The sequence below is a fragment of the Triturus cristatus genome, chromosome 2_2, assembly GCF_964204655.1.
Source record: "Triturus cristatus chromosome 2_2, aTriCri1.1, whole genome shotgun sequence".
Lineage (NCBI taxonomy): Eukaryota > Metazoa > Chordata > Amphibia > Caudata > Salamandridae > Triturus > Triturus cristatus.
The window spans coordinates 315,943,285-315,961,986 of record NC_140582.1 but is presented as its reverse complement, the minus strand read 5'-3'; the positions used below and the strand labels follow the sequence as shown (position 1 = coordinate 315,961,986).

At 47.5% G+C, this 18,702-nt stretch overlaps 1 protein-coding gene across 1 annotated transcript in view; it reads left to right on the top strand.

The window, feature by feature from the left end:
- MCUB (mitochondrial calcium uniporter dominant negative subunit beta) overlaps positions 1-18,702 on the top strand; it is a 419,698-nt gene that overhangs the window by 312,765 nt on the left and 88,231 nt on the right. The window contains exon 4 of the mRNA XM_085641372.1: positions 7,073-7,177. Coding sequence (XP_085497498.1) covers positions 7,073-7,177 — 105 coding nt within the window. The remainder of the gene's footprint in view (positions 1-7,072; positions 7,178-18,702) is intronic.

The following is an 18,702-nucleotide window of genomic DNA, read 5'->3' as shown; positions in this document are numbered from 1 at the left end:
ACGATGTTTATTTCTGGTATGTCATGCTGTTTCAATTGTATTACACTTCTATGCTGTTTGCACTTTTCTCCTCAGGGCTAAACCTTAGCCATGACTGTCGCTCACGCTTTCTTTTCATTTCCAGGGGACTCAAACAAACAAGACTCCTGATGCGGGTTTTCCTGGCTGACCGAGCGACGAAAGAGGAAGCATAATCAGGGACAGAGGACTATCGGCTACTTGGGGACTCCTGATTGGTGCAATGGATGAGACGCTCTAGCTAGAGACACTCTATTGTTTTGTTATTGTTTCCCTATTGTTCATGGGAAAAGTAGTTTTGACTTTGAAATGGCTGCTATTCAATAAAGTGGAGAAAGAATAGCATAATCCTCGCCTCCGAGTCCTTAATAGAATTGAAACTTTCCGTTACGTTAGCTAGGAAATTTTTCATTCTATGTCATAAGGATGTTTATGAGGTGTGGATTTTTATTTCCAGAACTTCGCAGAAGATTTTGAGGCATTACTGGTAGTAGAATAATGTAGAATGTAAGGGTGACCCACTTAGAGGTGTTCTAACTTACATTGGATTTTAAGAGTGGCCATAATGTTTATGCCATTGTGCGCATCTCGGAAAGGTGTGTAGAGTAATTCAGCAAAATAGAGACTGGTTCTGACAGAAGCTGTCTTATTTGTGGTAAATACATACCTGTCAACATCTTGGATTAAAATTGTCGGTCATGTGAAGCCTTTAAGAGGGTGATGCTGTTAAAGTGAATAGAATAGCAACTCTTTTTTTGGAGAGTGTTCAAGATTTTATAAAAGGGTGACCCTTTAAAGTCTAGGAACTAATTTTGTTTGTTAGGTGAATCAATAAAAGTAAAACAGAATTCAACATCCAGCAAATGTTACTGCCTTGACAATTATGTTATGTGTCAGGCATGTTGGTCAAAGGTTATGTCATTATCACTTAAAAGGTGATAGAAAATTGGACACAGCTGTGGTGTGTTGGATTACTTCAAGTACACAAACCCTGTAGGGCCATGTCACAATGTCTGGATGATGTATTCATTGAAGTCAACAATGGTGACACCCATTGTGTCATTTAATATACATTCACTGGAATAAAATGTTAAAAAGTGAGTTGTGGTTTTGGCTCAAGCTTGTCAAGTCACTGAAATTTTGCAGTTATGATTATCAAAGCACACAACACATTCCATAACTTTGACCACCCTCCATGCTCTAAACACCAATTTGGAAAAGTTGCAGAAACAAATAAAAGAGCGATCAAGATAACAGTGGCCATGGTGGGTGGTTTGAGTGGCTAGGAGTTGACAGCAAGGGCAGGCTCTGCCCCCAACCCATTCTGGCTGCCCATCCCCCACTGCACAATGATTTCAGCTGTGAGCAGCAGGGTTTGAGTGAGGGCTGTCCATCGTTTTGGGTACACAAGCCCAGCTGCACACAGCCTCTGGCTTTGCCCAGCTGGGGCATGGTGGCCCTCTTGCGGTCAGTCCTTACGCCCAACCTGTGGGGTGTGCTGCACAGCAGAGTCCAGGCACAAAGCCAGGCCTGCTTCAGATCCTGCACTCTACCTCCTGCCTTCCTAGCAAACCCAGAGGCTCATTTTAGTGTTTGGCTTTGCTTGTGCTGCTTATTTTTATACAAGAACAATGACCCTGTGGGTCGCAGTTGAACCACAATACTATGACACCAACTGTACCAGATACACAGTGGGTTTGATAGTGTACCAATAAATAAAACAATAAGCCAAAATCCTCATGCTAACGTGATATATAAATATAATCTTACAGTATCATGATATCAAAGTAGAACAAGCATTGAAAATGCAATAGGTCTCCCCTTTGATTAAGTTAAAGCCATTTGCTTTGCTAATGGTATTGTATTCTAGCTATGCATTATTTAGTGTATATTTGTGATCTGTTGTAGTTGAATGTAGTTAGAATTGTTTTGTTAGCTGTGCAGTAGTTTAAAGCATAGCGTTAGTAGGAAAAGAGCAGTGTTTCAGATTTGTGAGGTGAATTAATAGAAGAATAGTATGTGTGTTAATTTCGTATAGTGAGGATTACACTAGCATGAGGCAGACAAAAGGGGCGAGGGAGGGGAGAGCAAATATACGCAAATATATGCACATATCACAAATATACACTAAATAATTTTGGTAATGCTTTGGTCAGTACTTGGGTGTCGCTGTTGTTTTAGAAAGAATGTATGAGGCCTCTGCTGCTTTGGTAATGTTTTTGAGGCAGCAGTGCAGGTTAGCCATGGTTATGGGGGTCAATTTTGGGATTTGAAGGGGGTAGCACTGCTTTCTGGTTAGCTTTGGTGAACTCTAAATATTAGTTAACCGACTGAGGTTTTCTAATGAGAATTCGGATTCTCTTTAGTTTAAGGACTATTTTAAGTTTTGAATTACCCTTTCCCTCGTCCAAGGCCAAAAGCTTTCTATATGGTGTACAGTTGGCTAGTAATGCTAAATGGGATGCCTTGATCCAAGACAAGCATGACTAAGAAACAAACTCTACATGACGTTACACCGAAACCCTACATGAAAAAATTAGTTCTGGCAGACCTGTCCAAGCACTTGGCTTTCGTGTGGCCGGGGTTGACCAGGCATTCGCACCAATGCCCTGCAAGGGGGTACAGAGAGGGCAAGCCTTACCCGAGTCCTCTCATAACTACACACACGGTGAATGATAAACCGCACAAGGTGAGCTGGCCAGGCACAAATCTTTGCTCTGCACTTCCTCCGCGGCAGGGTTTGCATGTTGCTGTTTTGTGCACACCTCTGCTGGCGGAGCTGCAAGGTTACTGACCTGGGCAACACTGGCCAAGAATAGAGAAACAGGAATAGGACCTGCATTATGCCGCTGTGCTGTTTTTCCCCACTTGCTACTGCTTTACTGTTATTCACCCCATAACATCCATGCCGTGCCGTTGGTCTGTACTACAGCACGCCTGCTGGCGGTGAGCTTTGTGGCCCATAATACTGCAGTGCTGTTTACCATCCATGTAATGCCTACCACAGCTGTGCTGTTGGTCACTCTACCGCATTACTAGGGCAGCTCAGCAACATGCATGCTGTCGCTGCTGTATTGCAGCATGCTTACTGTGCTGCTGATTGGCTCCGCAGCCTGCTACTGCTGTGCTGTTCGTTAGCTCTGCAAAACGCCCTACATAAAGAAAGAGCAAAAACAAATATAGCTTCATTGCTGTGTGCGCCGCCCTTCAAAATGTGAACATATTTCAACTCACAAATATTTCAGGGGCAGCGTCCTGACCCCACCCTTTAATTCCCTGAACACGATCCATGTCCTAATAAAGTTACCAATTATGTCTTTACACGGTGCTGTCACCCTCAAGGAAAATATCTCTAGAATTTTGTTGATTGTAGCCAAAACTTTGGGGGAACGGAAACTTTCTTTACGTGTAGTTATTCAAGGTGCATTGCATTTTGTTTTAAAATTAAAAAAACCTAAGCAGCTGCATTGCGTGTTTCTAGGAGCTATGCATGCTAAGATGGCAGGGCATAGAAACCATAGGACCAGTGTCCAGCCACTATCACGCTGCGTCCTTTCACTTAATTTCAAAGAGAAGCTGCCTGGTGCCAGCACAGCAGATACTCTAAGCATAACATTTCCCAGACCTAATGGGCATTTTCAGCTCATCCATCGAGACCTGGTGTTTACAGCACTCCCACAGAATCCCAGCAATTACTCTCTGTGACAGGCGGGTGCTTGCAGAAACAATGGGACCCCCCAAACCTAACAGAGAAAGATTCTCCTCTATCCCGGGCATTTATTTTTAGTAAATACCATAAATGCTTATACTTAGAGACAATCAACCCGAGTTATGACCCCGGCGGTTCATAATGAAAGATAAAGCGCCTCGGGCATGCCGTCTGGGAGTGGTGTGTCTCACTGAGCGTGTCCTGCCTGCAACAGGGTTTGCCTAAGTAAAAGTCACCCTGCGAGCCGTGTGGCCGCCATAATGAAATATAAAGCGCCTCGGGCATGCCGTCTGGACGTGGTGTGTCTCACTCAGCGTGTCCTGCCTGCAACAGGGTTTGTCAAAGTAAAAGTCACCCTGCGGCCGCCATAATGAAATATAAAGCACCTCGGACATGCCGTCTTGACGTGTTGTGTCTCACTCAGCGTGTCCAGCCTGCAACAGGGTTTGCCAAAGTAAAAGTCACTCTGCGAGCCGTGTGGCCGCCATAATAAAATATAAAGCGCCTCGGGCATGCCATCTGGACGTGATGTGTCTCAACAGCGTGTCCTGGCAGCAACAGGGTTTGCCAAAGTAAAAGTCACCCTGCGAGCCGTGTGGCCACCATAATAAAATATAAATCGCCTCGGGCATGCCGTCTGGACGTGGTGTGTCTCACTCAGCGTGTCCTGGCAGCAACAGGGTTTGCCAAAGTAAAAGTCACCCTGCGAGCCGTGTGGCCGCCATAATAAAATATAAAGCGCCTCGGGCATGCCATCTGGACGTGATGTGTCTCAACAGCGTGTCCTGGCAGCAACAGGGTTTGCCAAAGTAAAAGTCACCCTGCGAGCCGTGTGGCCACCATAATAAAATATAAATCGCCTCGGGCATGCCGTCTGGACGTGGTGTGTCTCACTCAGCGTGTCCTGGCAGCAACAGGGTTTGCCAAAGTAAAAGTCACCCTGCGAGCCGTGTGGCCGCCATAATTAAATATAAAGCGCCTCGGGCATGCCGTCTGTGATGTACACTCAACAAAGAGGGAAGAAGTCCATACTATTCCTCCTAGCTTCAAGCTAGGAAGCACGTTTGAGTTACGAGGATTAATTGAATTAACCCACTGCAGTCATCCGTGATTGTTATCACTCCTTGACCGATGGTCTTTCGGCCACGATGTTTCCAGCAGTATTCATACTGCATTGGAGGAATAGTATGGACTTCTTCCCCCTTTGTTGAGTGTACATCACTCTCTCCCTCCTCCCTATTCCGGAGCCATTGAAGCCCCCATCGCCTTTGACGACATGCTGCGCCCACTAGGCTTTTTCTTTTAATTCAAATACGGTGCCCCTGCCCCTCCACTCTCACATCCGTCCTGAGGAAGACCCCGCCAGTAAGGATTTGAAGAAACCTACTTAGTTTCAGGGGTCGAAACGTCGACACATTACTGATGCCAATATTGCCAACAGTGCATGCCGCATTGTGACTTTCTACTTTACATGGCTACGTAATTGATTATCTGTTTTGGACTGTTTTAAGAATATGTGGCATTGAATAGCATGCCCAACAATTTGATTGTTATACCCATTAGAATTGTCTGTCACTTGCCTCACTACCTCACTTAAGTCACCTTCCCCCCTCCCCTTGCACTTAGTTGGGCACATCAACTACGGTTTTTAATGATGTTTGTAAAATGTTTTTCTTAAAAATTGCATCATGTGTTGAGTGTGATTAAATAACACTCTAACACCTATTTAATTTCTCTTGATTTATTGTATCTGATTTAATTTCATTGCTCTTTTTTACACTCCTTCTGATGTATTAGTACTGGGACCACCACGTTCTATACTGTTCGCTCTGTCTTTAGGCAACATTTCTTATAGGAGCTAAAATGGGAATTGAAACACTTTTTCACTCTCTCCTTTTCCCACCTCCTTAACTTTTTTCCTCGTGGACATATTTCAAGAAACTTGGCATTTTTAAACTTTTGTTTTGAACAGATCTGTCTTCAGGATCAAAAGGTATAAGAGCATCAACAAATGCCTTTTCTATGGAAAGTGCGCTTGACCAAACCTACCTTGAGGCAAGTGTCACTTTGTACTACATATCTTTGTTTGGGTATGCTAACTCTACTGCCTGATAACTCAGTTTAATGATGAATTCATCTTATGATTAATAATAGTACTTTTTTTGTTGTTGTTTGTTTTAGCATGACTGTACATTATCCTGGCCGTTGTTGAAAACTTAATGTGCTTTGAAAAGTTGGGAAGAGAGTGCCAACTAATGTTGATACAAATAACATTTTAATTATGACTTATGAGTTTAGAAGGTAACCCTGTTCTTTCCCAAACAAGTAGAAATTCATTAGATCGTGAAATACAAATGTTTCCCACTTGAACGTACATGTATCTGACATGTATCAGCAGTCATTCTATAATAACAGCGCAACAGACAAAAACTTTTCTCCTGGACCATGTGCTGCTGTTTCTGCTCCTCGCCATGACTGTCTCAGTCTCCTGTGTCAGCTGTGCTGTGGTGACTTGGGCTGGAATTGAGCAGGGATTCTAGTGGTCTGCCAGGAGCTCCTCAGTTGGTGCTTGAATAACGCTTAGTGAAGGTTCTGGGCTGTAGTGGGTCTTGTTGTTCAAACTTATTTACGTGTCTGTCACACCTCATCATCCACCACAATGCTAAAGGCTTCGGCCCGGAATGCAATAAATGCACCTCAGTTGTCATCACTCACAACATGTAAGCACTTCCCATGTAGGATCACAAACCAAAGACGACAAATCTTCCAACCACACTACAAACATGAGATAGCTTGCTACCCATAAAGGTAAGGGCTTCAGTGCCCCACATAGTGATAGCAAGCGCTATATAAATGCTGCAATAAATACAGTACAACATACAGTTTGAATATATTTTATTTGCTGTGAGCTGATTGTGTCACTGGCAAAGAGCCTGGATTCCTGGTCACTTCGTATCAATTGCCTGATTTGTAGACTCTGTCTTGCAGCTGCCTTTCTACCATTTATGCCAAAACACACAAGAGAAGACCCCTTTCTTGATCACTAGCATTTGTGCATTTATTTTTATACATCCCCACAGATGGCGTGAAAACAATCCTAGAGTGCCCAGGTAAATACGTTAACAATTAATATTTTTTTTAATGGAAATCTGTTCACACTGTGGTGAAAAAAATCTGGTATCACATCATTGAATGTACAGCAGATACCTCATCACCCAGGTAAAGCTAATAACAAATTGGCATCAGTAGAGTCAATGAAGGTGTATATTTTGCTCATTCTTTGAATTTCTGCCTGTTTGAAACTTAAGGCTGAGGAATCTGATACAGTCTCATCTTCTCCTTTAGATGGTGCCAGAATATCTTCAAATACACTGATGGAAGTTGTGCTGAGGAATAACTTTACTCTTCTCATTAACAACGCCACTTACCAGGTTGAACCGCCGATTGTAGGTAAGAAACTGCTGATTGGGTACATTTAGAAAGCATCTCAGAAATACAATATTTTTTGTAGGTACTAGTCAACCATATTGTAGTGTTTGTACTTCAAAAAGTTGGAACTAGGAATAAGTACTGTGCACAGATAGCTACAGCTGACTAAAGAGATGTCTCAATCAATGTTAATGAACTAAGACAAGGGACCTGGTCTTTGAGAATTGAATGCATGGTCATTGCACCTATGCAGAGCATTTTCTAATTTTCCATTCGCTCTCAAATTTAATTTCCTTAACTGTTAGTGTTTCCCTGCTCTACCTCAAACCCAGGGCAGAGTATAGCTGTACAATCAAAGGCCTGCATGCAATTAACGGGGACTTCCCCAAACAGACAACCTAAGGCTAGACTCAGTTTGTGGAATGCGATCCTGTACTACAACAGCAGACCTTTGTGGCTGCTTGTAGACACTGGGACATGATCATACTAACTCGGCCCAGTGGCTTCACTGCAGCATTCAGTACATTTTTGTATTTCACATCTGTTTATTTGAATTTTCCTTTCTACATTAGTCTGGAGACGCACATAGCAGTCCCTCTTTATTGGAAATTAAATCTCACAGGCTCCCACCCACACCTTCCTCAAAATGACCAGAAATATAAATACAAGTAAAAAGAACTACTCAACAAAATATCATCATGCATTTCCAACCTCCAATATAGCCTTGTAGCCCAATGTAGCCCAATTCTAAGGGTTGTACTGGCTGAACCTGATTTATAGGTCAGAGTTAGATACCATTTCAACAACTGGTATAGCCGATAGCAGAAGCACTATAAGACTATTAGAATATTCCACGCACTGAGGGTAGAATTATTTAAATTAAAATGGGAGAAACAGAAAGACAAGCTTTTGAATGTTGGAGTAGAAGGCTTATACGAGCCAGTATTAGCCCTTAGCCACTTCATCGTCTTCAATGGAGCGCCCAACATTCCAGGTTTCTAATTCCTACGAATTCAATCTTAAACCATTGTTGGTGTATTCCAACAGCAACAATATCCCCCCAACATTTACCCCTATAAGGTATAACAATATGGCTGGAAAATGGCATCTTTGTTATTTGTCCCACTTAGTTAAGAAGTGGGTGCCATACACGTGTGAAGCAAAAACTATAATCCTAAAATGGCAAAGTCCAAATGTAATAACAATTGAAATATCTAATGTATAGTTAAGCTAGAAATGTTGATCCAATTTATGCTACAACTTTCCAATCTGAAGAAAAAAAACTAGCTAGAAGTAGACTGTTTTTTTTAAAATTGTTTAAAAAAACGTCCTCTAGTGGTGGGCCATCTAGCACAGACATCTCTGGACATGATGCTCCTAGTATAGTAGCAGTTACCACCCGAATGATTTACCAGTATCACAATTGCTTGGAGCATCTCCACCAGACATGTAGAAATGATTGCAGCCCTGCCATGCAACCCTTCTGGCATACTCCAGTCTCTTAAAACTTCTTACTGACGCCATGCATTCGCGAAGAAGCATTTGAAAATATTTCTTATGAGGATGTACCTTGAAGTTTCATCTACTGATTTCCTTTTGACACGCCTAGTGAAAACATCTGAATCACTTCCAAAATCTCTATACCAAAGACCCTCGTTGCCACCCTCTCTGGCACCCACCTAACCTGTATGTTTGGGTACAATGATGGATGTTGTGAATTGTGGAACAGGGAGGGGGAACTCATTCAAGCCATAAAGTACCACTAAAGCTTCACAAACCTTAAAAGTTTTAACAATTGAGGAGCATTGGTCTGCAGCCACCAGGCGCTGTTTATAGGGATCCCAATTGACATACCTCTAATGAGTTCCCAAAAGCATAATATTCAAGGAGTTTTCATGGGTGAGGTTCTTTCATCCATCCAGATTACTGAGCCTAGCTGTCTTGTATTTAACAAAATCAGGGTAAGCAATCTTGCTGTCTAATATCAGGTTTAATCTTTTTAATCTTTACTGTGTAAACCTTTTACCATTCTTAAACTGACAGAACCTGAAATAAATGAAATAGGCCTGTAAAGAATATTCATTTTATAAAATGTGATCCTTTCTATTCATGAAATGGCCATGGAACTCCAAGAACGGAGGTCCTCTCAAACCGTCTTTGGTAATCTGCAGACAGGACAAGTGTTTTCTGGGCTAACTCCTCAATAGCGTAGGGATGTCTCAATTATGAAAAGTGGAAGCTCCTTTGAAGCTTGCTAGCATCCTCATAAGTGAGACTGGGATTCATAATGTCCTGCCTCTACTTAACTTTAACTCTTAACACCTACTGAGAATGTTCAATAATCTGCACAAGGATATGAACTGTGCGGCGTGGCTGACTGGCCATTGCCGGACAGTGGGCGACTTGAACTTAAATAAGAGATTAATCTCCTTCCTGCAGGCACCGGACCACCTCAGCCTGAGTGCTGGGCAGTTCTTTCATTCTGCCCACACTGTGCACACGTCCTGTGGGATCTGGTCAGCCTTCCCTGATGAACTACTGGAGCACACCACTGTGCGTCAGCTACTTTACCTGGCTGGCTGCTGGCGAATAATCATCCATTTACACATGGCTCTTGTGTCTAATAGAGGGGACATGACTGACCGAGCAAGTGACAGGTGGCGATTCAACTTTGAGACAGGTGTGTCCAATTCTGACTGAAACAGAGCTTGCTAGCAAGTTAAACTGGTGTCTCCTAATGCGACATTCAGGCTTATCCAATTCCACTACGCGCTTCTCATGAGGCGGGCACTGAAACACTCTGTACACTGGAAATTGCGTTTAAGTTCACAGGGCCTTCTTGTGGTGGGGAGTGGGGTGGGGCTGCACAAGGTGGGGTGATTGACTGTTCTATGTTTTCTGCTTTAAGAAGCTACTATCCATATTTAAAAAAAGAATCTTAGCATCTTCTCAGATGCTAAGATTCTTTAGCGGTGGTCTTGGTGTCTTCCTCCCCACGGCGTCTTCCGGATTCCGTTCTTCCTCTGACATCGGCTTCCCTTTTCAGGTATTGGCTCTGGGTAACTGACGAAGGGTCTGGGGGGCGGAGTCCTCTGGTGAGAGTTCCCAATTAAAAGAGCCACGTCGGGAAAAGGAAGGTTGCATCCCCGGTATGGGGCATCGAGACGTAGCCCATTCCGGTGAATCCGGCTGTGGAAAGAGAGGATCCTTTCTGTAAGGAACACGCCACCATTAACCTGTTTTGTCCATTCCTGCCCATGGGACGTGTGTTTCGTGAGAATGACCTAATGTGATCGCCCCCCCAGAAATCGCCTAGCAGGGATATGCCAATGCGGTCCCATCACCTGAACCTCGTGAGTGCCGCCACTTCGCTCAACCACCTACCTTGCCAGAGGTCTGTCGGTGTAGTTTTTTATCCCAACTTGTGTGTCTTAGGGCCGTGCGCCAGGCTGTCAGAACCCCCCTGTTAATTGATGGTAGCGCTGTTGGTATTGGACTGCCGTCTACGAATGCCTGGATCTGAGGGAACTCCAAGTCCCTGAGCTCTACTCTGCAGGCCGGGTCAGACCAGCCCCCGGTGAACCAGTCGTGGAGGACTAAAAGTCAGGTAGCTAAGTAGTATAGGTGGAGGTCAGTCATGTCCATGCTGCCATCGAAGGGCGGGATCCGACACCGAGCAAGGGTGATGCTTGATCTTGCGCCCCCCACAGGAATCTCATAGCCATACTGTCTACTTCCCTAAACCAGCTGCACGGGATATGGAAGGTGGTGTTTTGGATGACATAGAGGAAGTGTGGGAGGATCATCATCTTAAAGAGATCCATTTTCCCCAGTGGGTTGAGTAGTAGGGTTTGCTAGCGCTTTAGATCTTCTCTAGTTTTCTTAATCAAAGGAGTAATATTTAGTGCCCACTCAAGTTCGGGGATTAAGCAATCCATAATCCCAGATATTTAAAGGATTGCCTCTTAAAGGGGATGGAGGTTTGCCAGTCGAAGCATTCCCTAGAGGGGTGAAGGGGCACCAGATTCGATTTTGCCAGGTTAAGCCGAAGCCCAGAGACACTCAAAGGTATGGTGGACCTGGAGGCACCTCTGGCCAGAGCTTGCCAGGTCCGCCAGTAAGAGCAGGACATCATCCGCATAGAGGGTGATTCTATCAACGCAGTGGTGCCCACAAGCCCAGCCTTGGATCAATTCATCCGATCGAATTAAACACGCCAAGTGCTCCATTGCCAGCACAAAGAGGAGGGGTGAGTGGGGGCAGCCCTGCCTCGTGCTTCTCTGAATGGGGAATGCCACTGACAGGGGTTCATTGATGAGCACTCTGGGATTGGGATTGGAGTTGAGTACCTGGACAAAGCGCCTAAATTGTTGGCCCATGCCCATTGTCTTCAAAACCTCCTCAAGGTAGAGCCAGTTAACCGTATCAAAGGCTTTTTTCGAAGTCGACCAGGAAGAGCATCAGATATTGTGTGAGGAGTCGGCGGTGTCCAAGGGCCAGATGGAGGCGTCTCAGGCAGTGTCTGGTGCTACGTGCTGGTCTGGGTGGATTAGTTTGGTTAGGAGTGGGCGCAGACGGTGAGCCAGAATTGTGGCATATATCTTAATTTCAGTGGTAATTAAGGAAATGGGGTGGTATTCTGCGCAGGAGGAGGAAGGTGGTTGAGTTTTGGAGATCACCACTATGGTTGCCAAATCTGTGTCTGAGTGAAAGCATCTGACCCTGGCAATGTGACAGTACAATTCAGTGAGGTGGGGGACCAGTAGGTCCCGGTAGGTGGTATAATATTCCTGCGAGAAGCCGTCCGGCCCCGGCGTTTTCCCGGACTTCAGTAAAGAGATGACGCTGTGTATTTCCTCTGGGGTGAAAGGAAGATCTAGGTCTGCTGCCTCAGTCTCTGCGAGGCAGGGGAGTTGGATCCCCATTTGGCCAAGCATGTCTAAGAGGGGAGTTTCTGGCTTGCGAACGGAGTATAGGTGGGCATAGTAATCTGCAAATGTCTGCATGATTGCCGGGGACGTGTGCTTGGTGGACTCCAAGAAATCACGGATTTAAGGGATTATTCGATTAGCCAGGGGGTACAAGACTAGGTTGTGTAGTAGCTTCCCGTTTTTGTCTCCCCAGCCGTACACTCGGGCTACAGAGGAACGCCACATTATCTTGGCCTATTCTAGTGAGATATGTTTAATATCCTCTCGTATGGCCACGAGTTTCCTGTCTCTCTGATCGTTTGGAGGGTCGTTCGGGGCAGTTTTAAGCTGTGTGGCTCGTGCCTTGAGGAGGGTTAGGCAGCTGGTCTGGGCCTGCCGACGTGCCTGGATTTGACTTCTGGCTATGCCCCGGATGGTGGCTTTGCTTGCTTCTCAAATGGTGCCCCGGGAGGGGACCAAATCCAAGTTAGTGAGGAAGTATTGACGTAGCTCCTCCCCTATCGCTTTCTTGACTACTGTCTTGCAGGAACCAAGCGTTCAGTTGCCACAACGGGCATGCGTATCAGGGGTTTACCATGTGGTATTTAATATATACAAAACAGAAACGTAATATAAATTCCTATATATATTATTAATAATAAAGAAGCAAATTATAATATACATACAGTAAAATCAAAAACTCTACAAAGATCAAATAAATCCTGGTCTAGAATGTAGGAATGGAATGTGAAATCTTTGACCCAGTAAAGTATTGTACAACAGTCGCATAGCCCTCGATCAGCTTTGGCCATGGAACCCTCGCAGGAGATGAAGTTTGTGCCATCTCTGTATATACAGGAATTTGCCTAGGGTTGGATCTTTAATTAGGGTAAGATCCCCTGAGCAGTTTGTTTCCCTTAGGCGAAGTCTTGTAAAACCACTTAATTTACCGCCTCTGAAGGAAGGGATGGTGAGTTGACCTTGCCTAATTCATACTCTCAGTGGCTAGAGTTTAACTCACTGAGCCATGACGTCCAAATTGCACTATTTACGCTGTAAACTAAGCACGCCACAGCTATGAATATAATCCAAGTTTAAGTTCTGATGAGGTATAATTCTTTAAAGCACATTGAACGCCTCCATTTTCTACCCAAAACAGAACAAAGTAAGTCTCTTTATTTTCTCAACATACACACTGCTTGTATCATGATATATTTTGCTGAGCCCTTACTTTCTGATATTCACTGGGCCCAGCTGAATGACTGGAATTCATGCTTTCCATCATTTTCATGAGTGTATTTTGTTGGTGATGAAAAGTAAATTACCTATTCGTTGCTTGGCTAGGAGTGTGCGTTATTAATAACTAATGCATGACAAATAATGCATGTCGCTGGATGCTTTTATTTATTTTCTTAAGCGTATACAACTCCATCGCATTTGGTGTTTATTGGGTCATTATTTATGAGGCTAAAATCATCAGCGGGCAACCTGGAAATGTGTGCTAGGGAGGGTGAGCTTGGGAATTTTCTATCACCGTGGCTGGAAATCAAAGTTTCCGGTGTACCAGGCCTTGTTTGCTCCGAAATACCTTCCAATGTAATTGTAAATTGTATTTATATGGCACTTACTGTGAGAAAGTGGCTCTGTATATACTGTTCCTTAATAGGTACAGGGTGTACAGAGACCACAGTCCCCAAGGGTTTGACAGAGGCTAAAGTTAGATATAACCTTATTCTCCAAAGTGGTAGCTTGGTCGAGCAGTAAGGCAGTATCAGAGGACAGTGTAAAGCATTTGTTGTACACACTCAGTCAGCAAATGGTCTCACACACTCAATAACTGAACTCTAGGCCAATGGTTTATATATAAAAAATATATGCTTGTTTTATTTTAGAACCAACACTTGGCATTAAAATATACTTTCTCAGAATGAGATGCTTTATATAAATACTTTTGCAATATGCAATTGACTTTTGTAAACAGTTACAAGTGGTTGCAATAGGCAACACTATTTTAAACACAACAATGCATTGAGCTCAATGGATCCTAGATTCAGTCCTGGGTCAGTACTTAGAATCAAGTGATGAAAGTCGACTTAATTACTGTGATGATTTTTTTTTTTGATAAGCAAATTTTTATTACTTTATAGAAAGCAAAGTCAAGGATGACATACAACAATTCGTTGAACTTGGCATCAAGAAAACCAGTCGTAAAAGCATTGACAAGCCATTGCAAGACCCACCCCTCCACCCCCGTCCCCCGCCCCCCGCACTCCCCACCCCTTAAAACAGACCCCCAAGCCATTTCCCCCATACTTTACGGAATTTTTTGGGGCAGCCCGAGCAGCATACAATGACCGCTCCTGAGCGGCACACCAGTCCACACCTATTCTCCAGGTAGCACCCCTGGGCGGGTCCGGCTGTTTCCACACGGCCGCGATATCCCTTTTGGCCACCATTAGGGCAGTGGTTAGAAAGTACTTGTCATTACGGGACCCGTCTAGCCCATCCGTTATGCCCAGCAGAGCCATTCTAGGGTCATGGGGGACCTCCCATCCCAGGACCTCAGTTAACTCAGTTTCAATCGTGGCCCAATACCTCTCCAAGCGGGAACAAGACCATACCATGTGGAAGAAGTCTGCCGGATCTACCCCACAGCGAGCACATGAGGCGTCCAGGCAGAGGCCAGCACGATATAAGCGGTCCGGGGTCAGGTAAGCGGCGTGGAGGTAGTAAAGTTGGATGAGCCGCAGCCTAGCGGAAGTGGTAAGCGATCTGGGTGCCATAAGGGTGTCCCTCCAGTCAGCATCATCCAGGGGACCCACCCAGGTCTCCCATCGTTGTTTCAGTCCGCTCCAATCTACCGGGGTTTTGTTGATCAGAGATTTATAGATGCGGGATATACCCCCCTTCCCCAGACACCCCAACATCACCTGAGCCTCAGGCGGGCTATGGGCTGGCAATCTGGAGTCCAGAGGGACATGGGCCTGGACCGCATGACGCAGCTGAAGGTACTTATAAAATTGCGAAGGGTGCAAAGAGAAGCGGGTCTGAAGCTCCTGGAAGGAACACATGTGGCTCCCCCACCAGACATCACCCAAGCTGGAGATCCCGAGAAGGTCCCACCGTCGAAATCCCTCAAGCCCCGCCACCCCCCGGAACCAAGTCGCATGCCAAAGTGGTGTGAGCAATGTCTTCTTTCCCGACCAGCGGGTATGCCGCAAGGCGGCGCGCCACGCCAGAAAGGGGGCCCGCACAACATCGGGGAGCGACCGGGAAACCGTCGTCCCATAGAGCATGTTTTGGATAGAGGAGAACCCGGTAAGCTGCACCTCGAGTCTGTAGGCCGGATCCTCCCACCTGGCCGAGAACCAGTCGTGAATCACCAGCAGCTGGGTGGCCAAATAATACAGATAAAGATTGGTCATGCTCAGGCCTCCGTCGTACGAGGGGACCCGGCAGCGATCTAAGGCCAACCAGGGCCTGCCGCCGCCCCAAAGAAATTTAGTCGCCATCTTATCCAGTTCCCGGAACCACGGGCGTGGAAGGGGCACGGAGTGTTTTGTAACATGTATGGAAACTTGGGGAGGATCATCATCTTATAGAGGGCGACCCTCCCCAACGGGTTCAACGGGAGCGACTGCCATCTAATCATATCTAATCTGGTCTTGTTGACCACAGGGGCCACATTGAGGGCCCAACAGAGTTCCGGAAGGAGGGTGACCCAGATCCCCAGGTATTTAAATGAGAGCCGCCGGAGGGGAATGTCAGATTGCCAGTCGAAACACTCCCTCGACGGGTGCAGCGGGACCAGCACGGATTTCTTGGGGTTCAGATGAAGACCCGACGCGTGACCAAACCGACGGAGAACCCGGCGGACCCGGGGCTCCGAGATCGCCGGATCAGAAAGATAGAGAAGGACATCGTCCGCGTAGAGGGCGATTTTGTCAGGGATCATACCTGGCCACTCCCACCCACGGATAGTGGGATCCGACCGGATCAGCACAGCCAGTGGCTCCATGGCCAGAGCGAACAGGAGGGGCGAGAGCGGGCAGCCCTGTCGCGTCCCCCGACCAATGGGAAACGGGCGGGATAGAGCCCCATTGACCAACACACGGGCACGTGGGCTCGCATACAGGACACCGACCATCGCGCGGAACCGGGGACCGAAGCCCATTCGCTCCAAGATATCACCCAAGTAGGCCCACCCCACCGAATCGAAGGATTTTTCAAAGTCGACCAGCAGAAGGGCCAGATAAGGGGAAAGGCACCCTCGGTGTCCCAGGGCGAGGTGCAAGCGCCGCAGGCAGTGTTTAGTCCCCCGGTCCGGCATAAATCCACATTGGTCCGGGTGGACCAGGGAGGTAAGAGACGGGCGTAACCGCTGCGCAAGAATCGTGGCATAGATCTTGAGTTCGGTATTAATAAGGGATATCGGCCGGTAGTCGGAGCAGGACTGGGACGGGGGCTGCGTCTTGGGAAGGACAACTATGGTAGCTGTGTCCGTTTCAGGCAGGAACGAGCCCCTCTCCACCACTAGCGCAAACAGGTCCCGAAGCCTCGGGGCCAGGGTCGCATGATAGTGAGCATAGTATTCCTGTGGGAATCCATCTGGTCCCGGGGTCTTCCCGGGCGCCAGGCGGCTAATCGCCTCCTCAATTTCCTGCAGCGTAATGGGCAAGTCGAGGGATTCAAAACTCTCCTGTCCGAGCCGCGCGAGCACCGCCCCATCCGCCCCCAGCAACTCCGCAAGGGAGATCTCGGACGCCCGGGGTCGGTATAACTGGGAGTAGTAGTCAGCAAAATTTTGGGCCATTGCCACCGAGACCGTGTGGGTCCCGCCTGCAGAATCTTTAATGGCAGGAATGATCCTGCCCGCCCGGGGGTAGGTAGCCAGCCGGTGGAGGAGTGTACCATTCTTAATCTCCTCATCCGTAGACCCGGGCCACCGAGGAGCGCCACAGGGTCTTTGCCGCCTCCAGAGAGTGTAGGCGGATCTCTTCCCATATAAAGTCCAGGCGGCGCGCCCGCGTGGCGTCTTCCAACGCCCCCTGGTTTCGCTCGAGCTCCAAAGCTTGAGCTTCGCAAGCCGCGAGTCGTTGTGTTTGTGCACGTCGCTGCTGTTGCACATGCCCCTTTGCAGCTCCCCTAATAGTCGCCTTGCCGGCCTCCCAAAGGATGGCGGAGGAGGAGACGGAGCCTGCATTATGAGAATAATACTCCGCGATCTCGCCACCGACCACTTTCCGAAATGCTTTGTCATGAAGGAACCAAGCGTTCAGGCGCCACATCGGGCGGGCAGAAAGGGGAGGTGGGCCAAGAGCAAGGAGCACCGGCGAGTGGTCCGAGAGGCCTCTCGGGAGCATGCGTGCATCCTGCACCCCCGCACATTCGGTGGGCGGAACGAAGATGAGATCGATCCGGGCGTGGGAGTGGTGTGCCGCCGACGTGTGGGTGTATTGACGGGTCTGTGGGTGCCAAACCCTCCAGACATCACACAGGCCTTGAGATTCCGCCCAGTTCGACAGCTGCTTCGCGCGAGCGGCGCAGGCAATGGAGATCGGTCCCGTCGAATCCAGATGGGGCGCGTAAACAGCATTGAAGTCTCCTCCTAGAACGAGTGAGCCCGCCGGGAGCGTCGGGAGGAGGCCCGCGGTGTAAGAGAGGGCCGACGGTAAGAGGGATGGTGCCGCATAAAGGGACAGCAAGGTGAGGGGTCGCCCCTCAAGAGTACCACAAACCGCCACCACCATGCCCTGGGGGTTCAAGTGCACCTGGGCCAAGACGAAGGGAAAAGACCTGCGGAGCAAGATAGCCACCCCCCGGGATCCCCTCGCAAAACCGGAGTGCCACACCCTATCATAGCCGTAACGGGTGAAAAAGGGACATTTATTGCCAAGAAGATGGGTCTCTTGGAGAAGGAGCACTTCAATCTCCGCACGTTGTGCATATTTAAGGACTGCCATGCGTTTAAAGCGATCTAACAGACCATTGACATTCCAGGACAGTACGCGCATGGCGGCCTTAGGAACGGGCGGATCAGCCATGGTTGTGGACAGGAGAAGGGGGCAATGGAGGCGCGGCTGCGCGAGCCCCCGGAGAGGCGGGACATCGAGCAGGAGAGCAGGTCAAAGGTCACATGATGCCTAGGAACAACAACAAAGAGGGAGTCACCCCCATCATCAAAACCCTCCCTAGGAGGAAGAAACAGCCCCAAACCAACCCCAAACCCCCACCCCCCACCCTATACTTCGAAAACGAAAACAGAAGCATCTGTCGCCCTAACGAAATGGAACAACCACCAAGCTAAAATGCTCGGGCTTGAGCACTAGTGGACCCCTGAGACAGCAGAAAACAAGCCTGATTCACCTTCCCTGGCCGAGAGCAACAAACGCAGCGGAGCACACCAGCCCAGTCCCGAGTACCAGCAACCTGGCGGGGATACCCTCCCCCTCCCCCCAACCAAACACAAACAGCAGAAGAATGTCAAATGGTAGGGCTGCGAGAAAGGTCTGAGGTGTCCATAAGCACGGCAGGCCGGGCCGCGGAAATCGTCAGCCGGGGTGACCCGGCCCACCGCCCGACAGCCACGGGACTGGCGGGTGCAGCAGAAGAGGCCCTCGACCCCCGGCGCGGCCG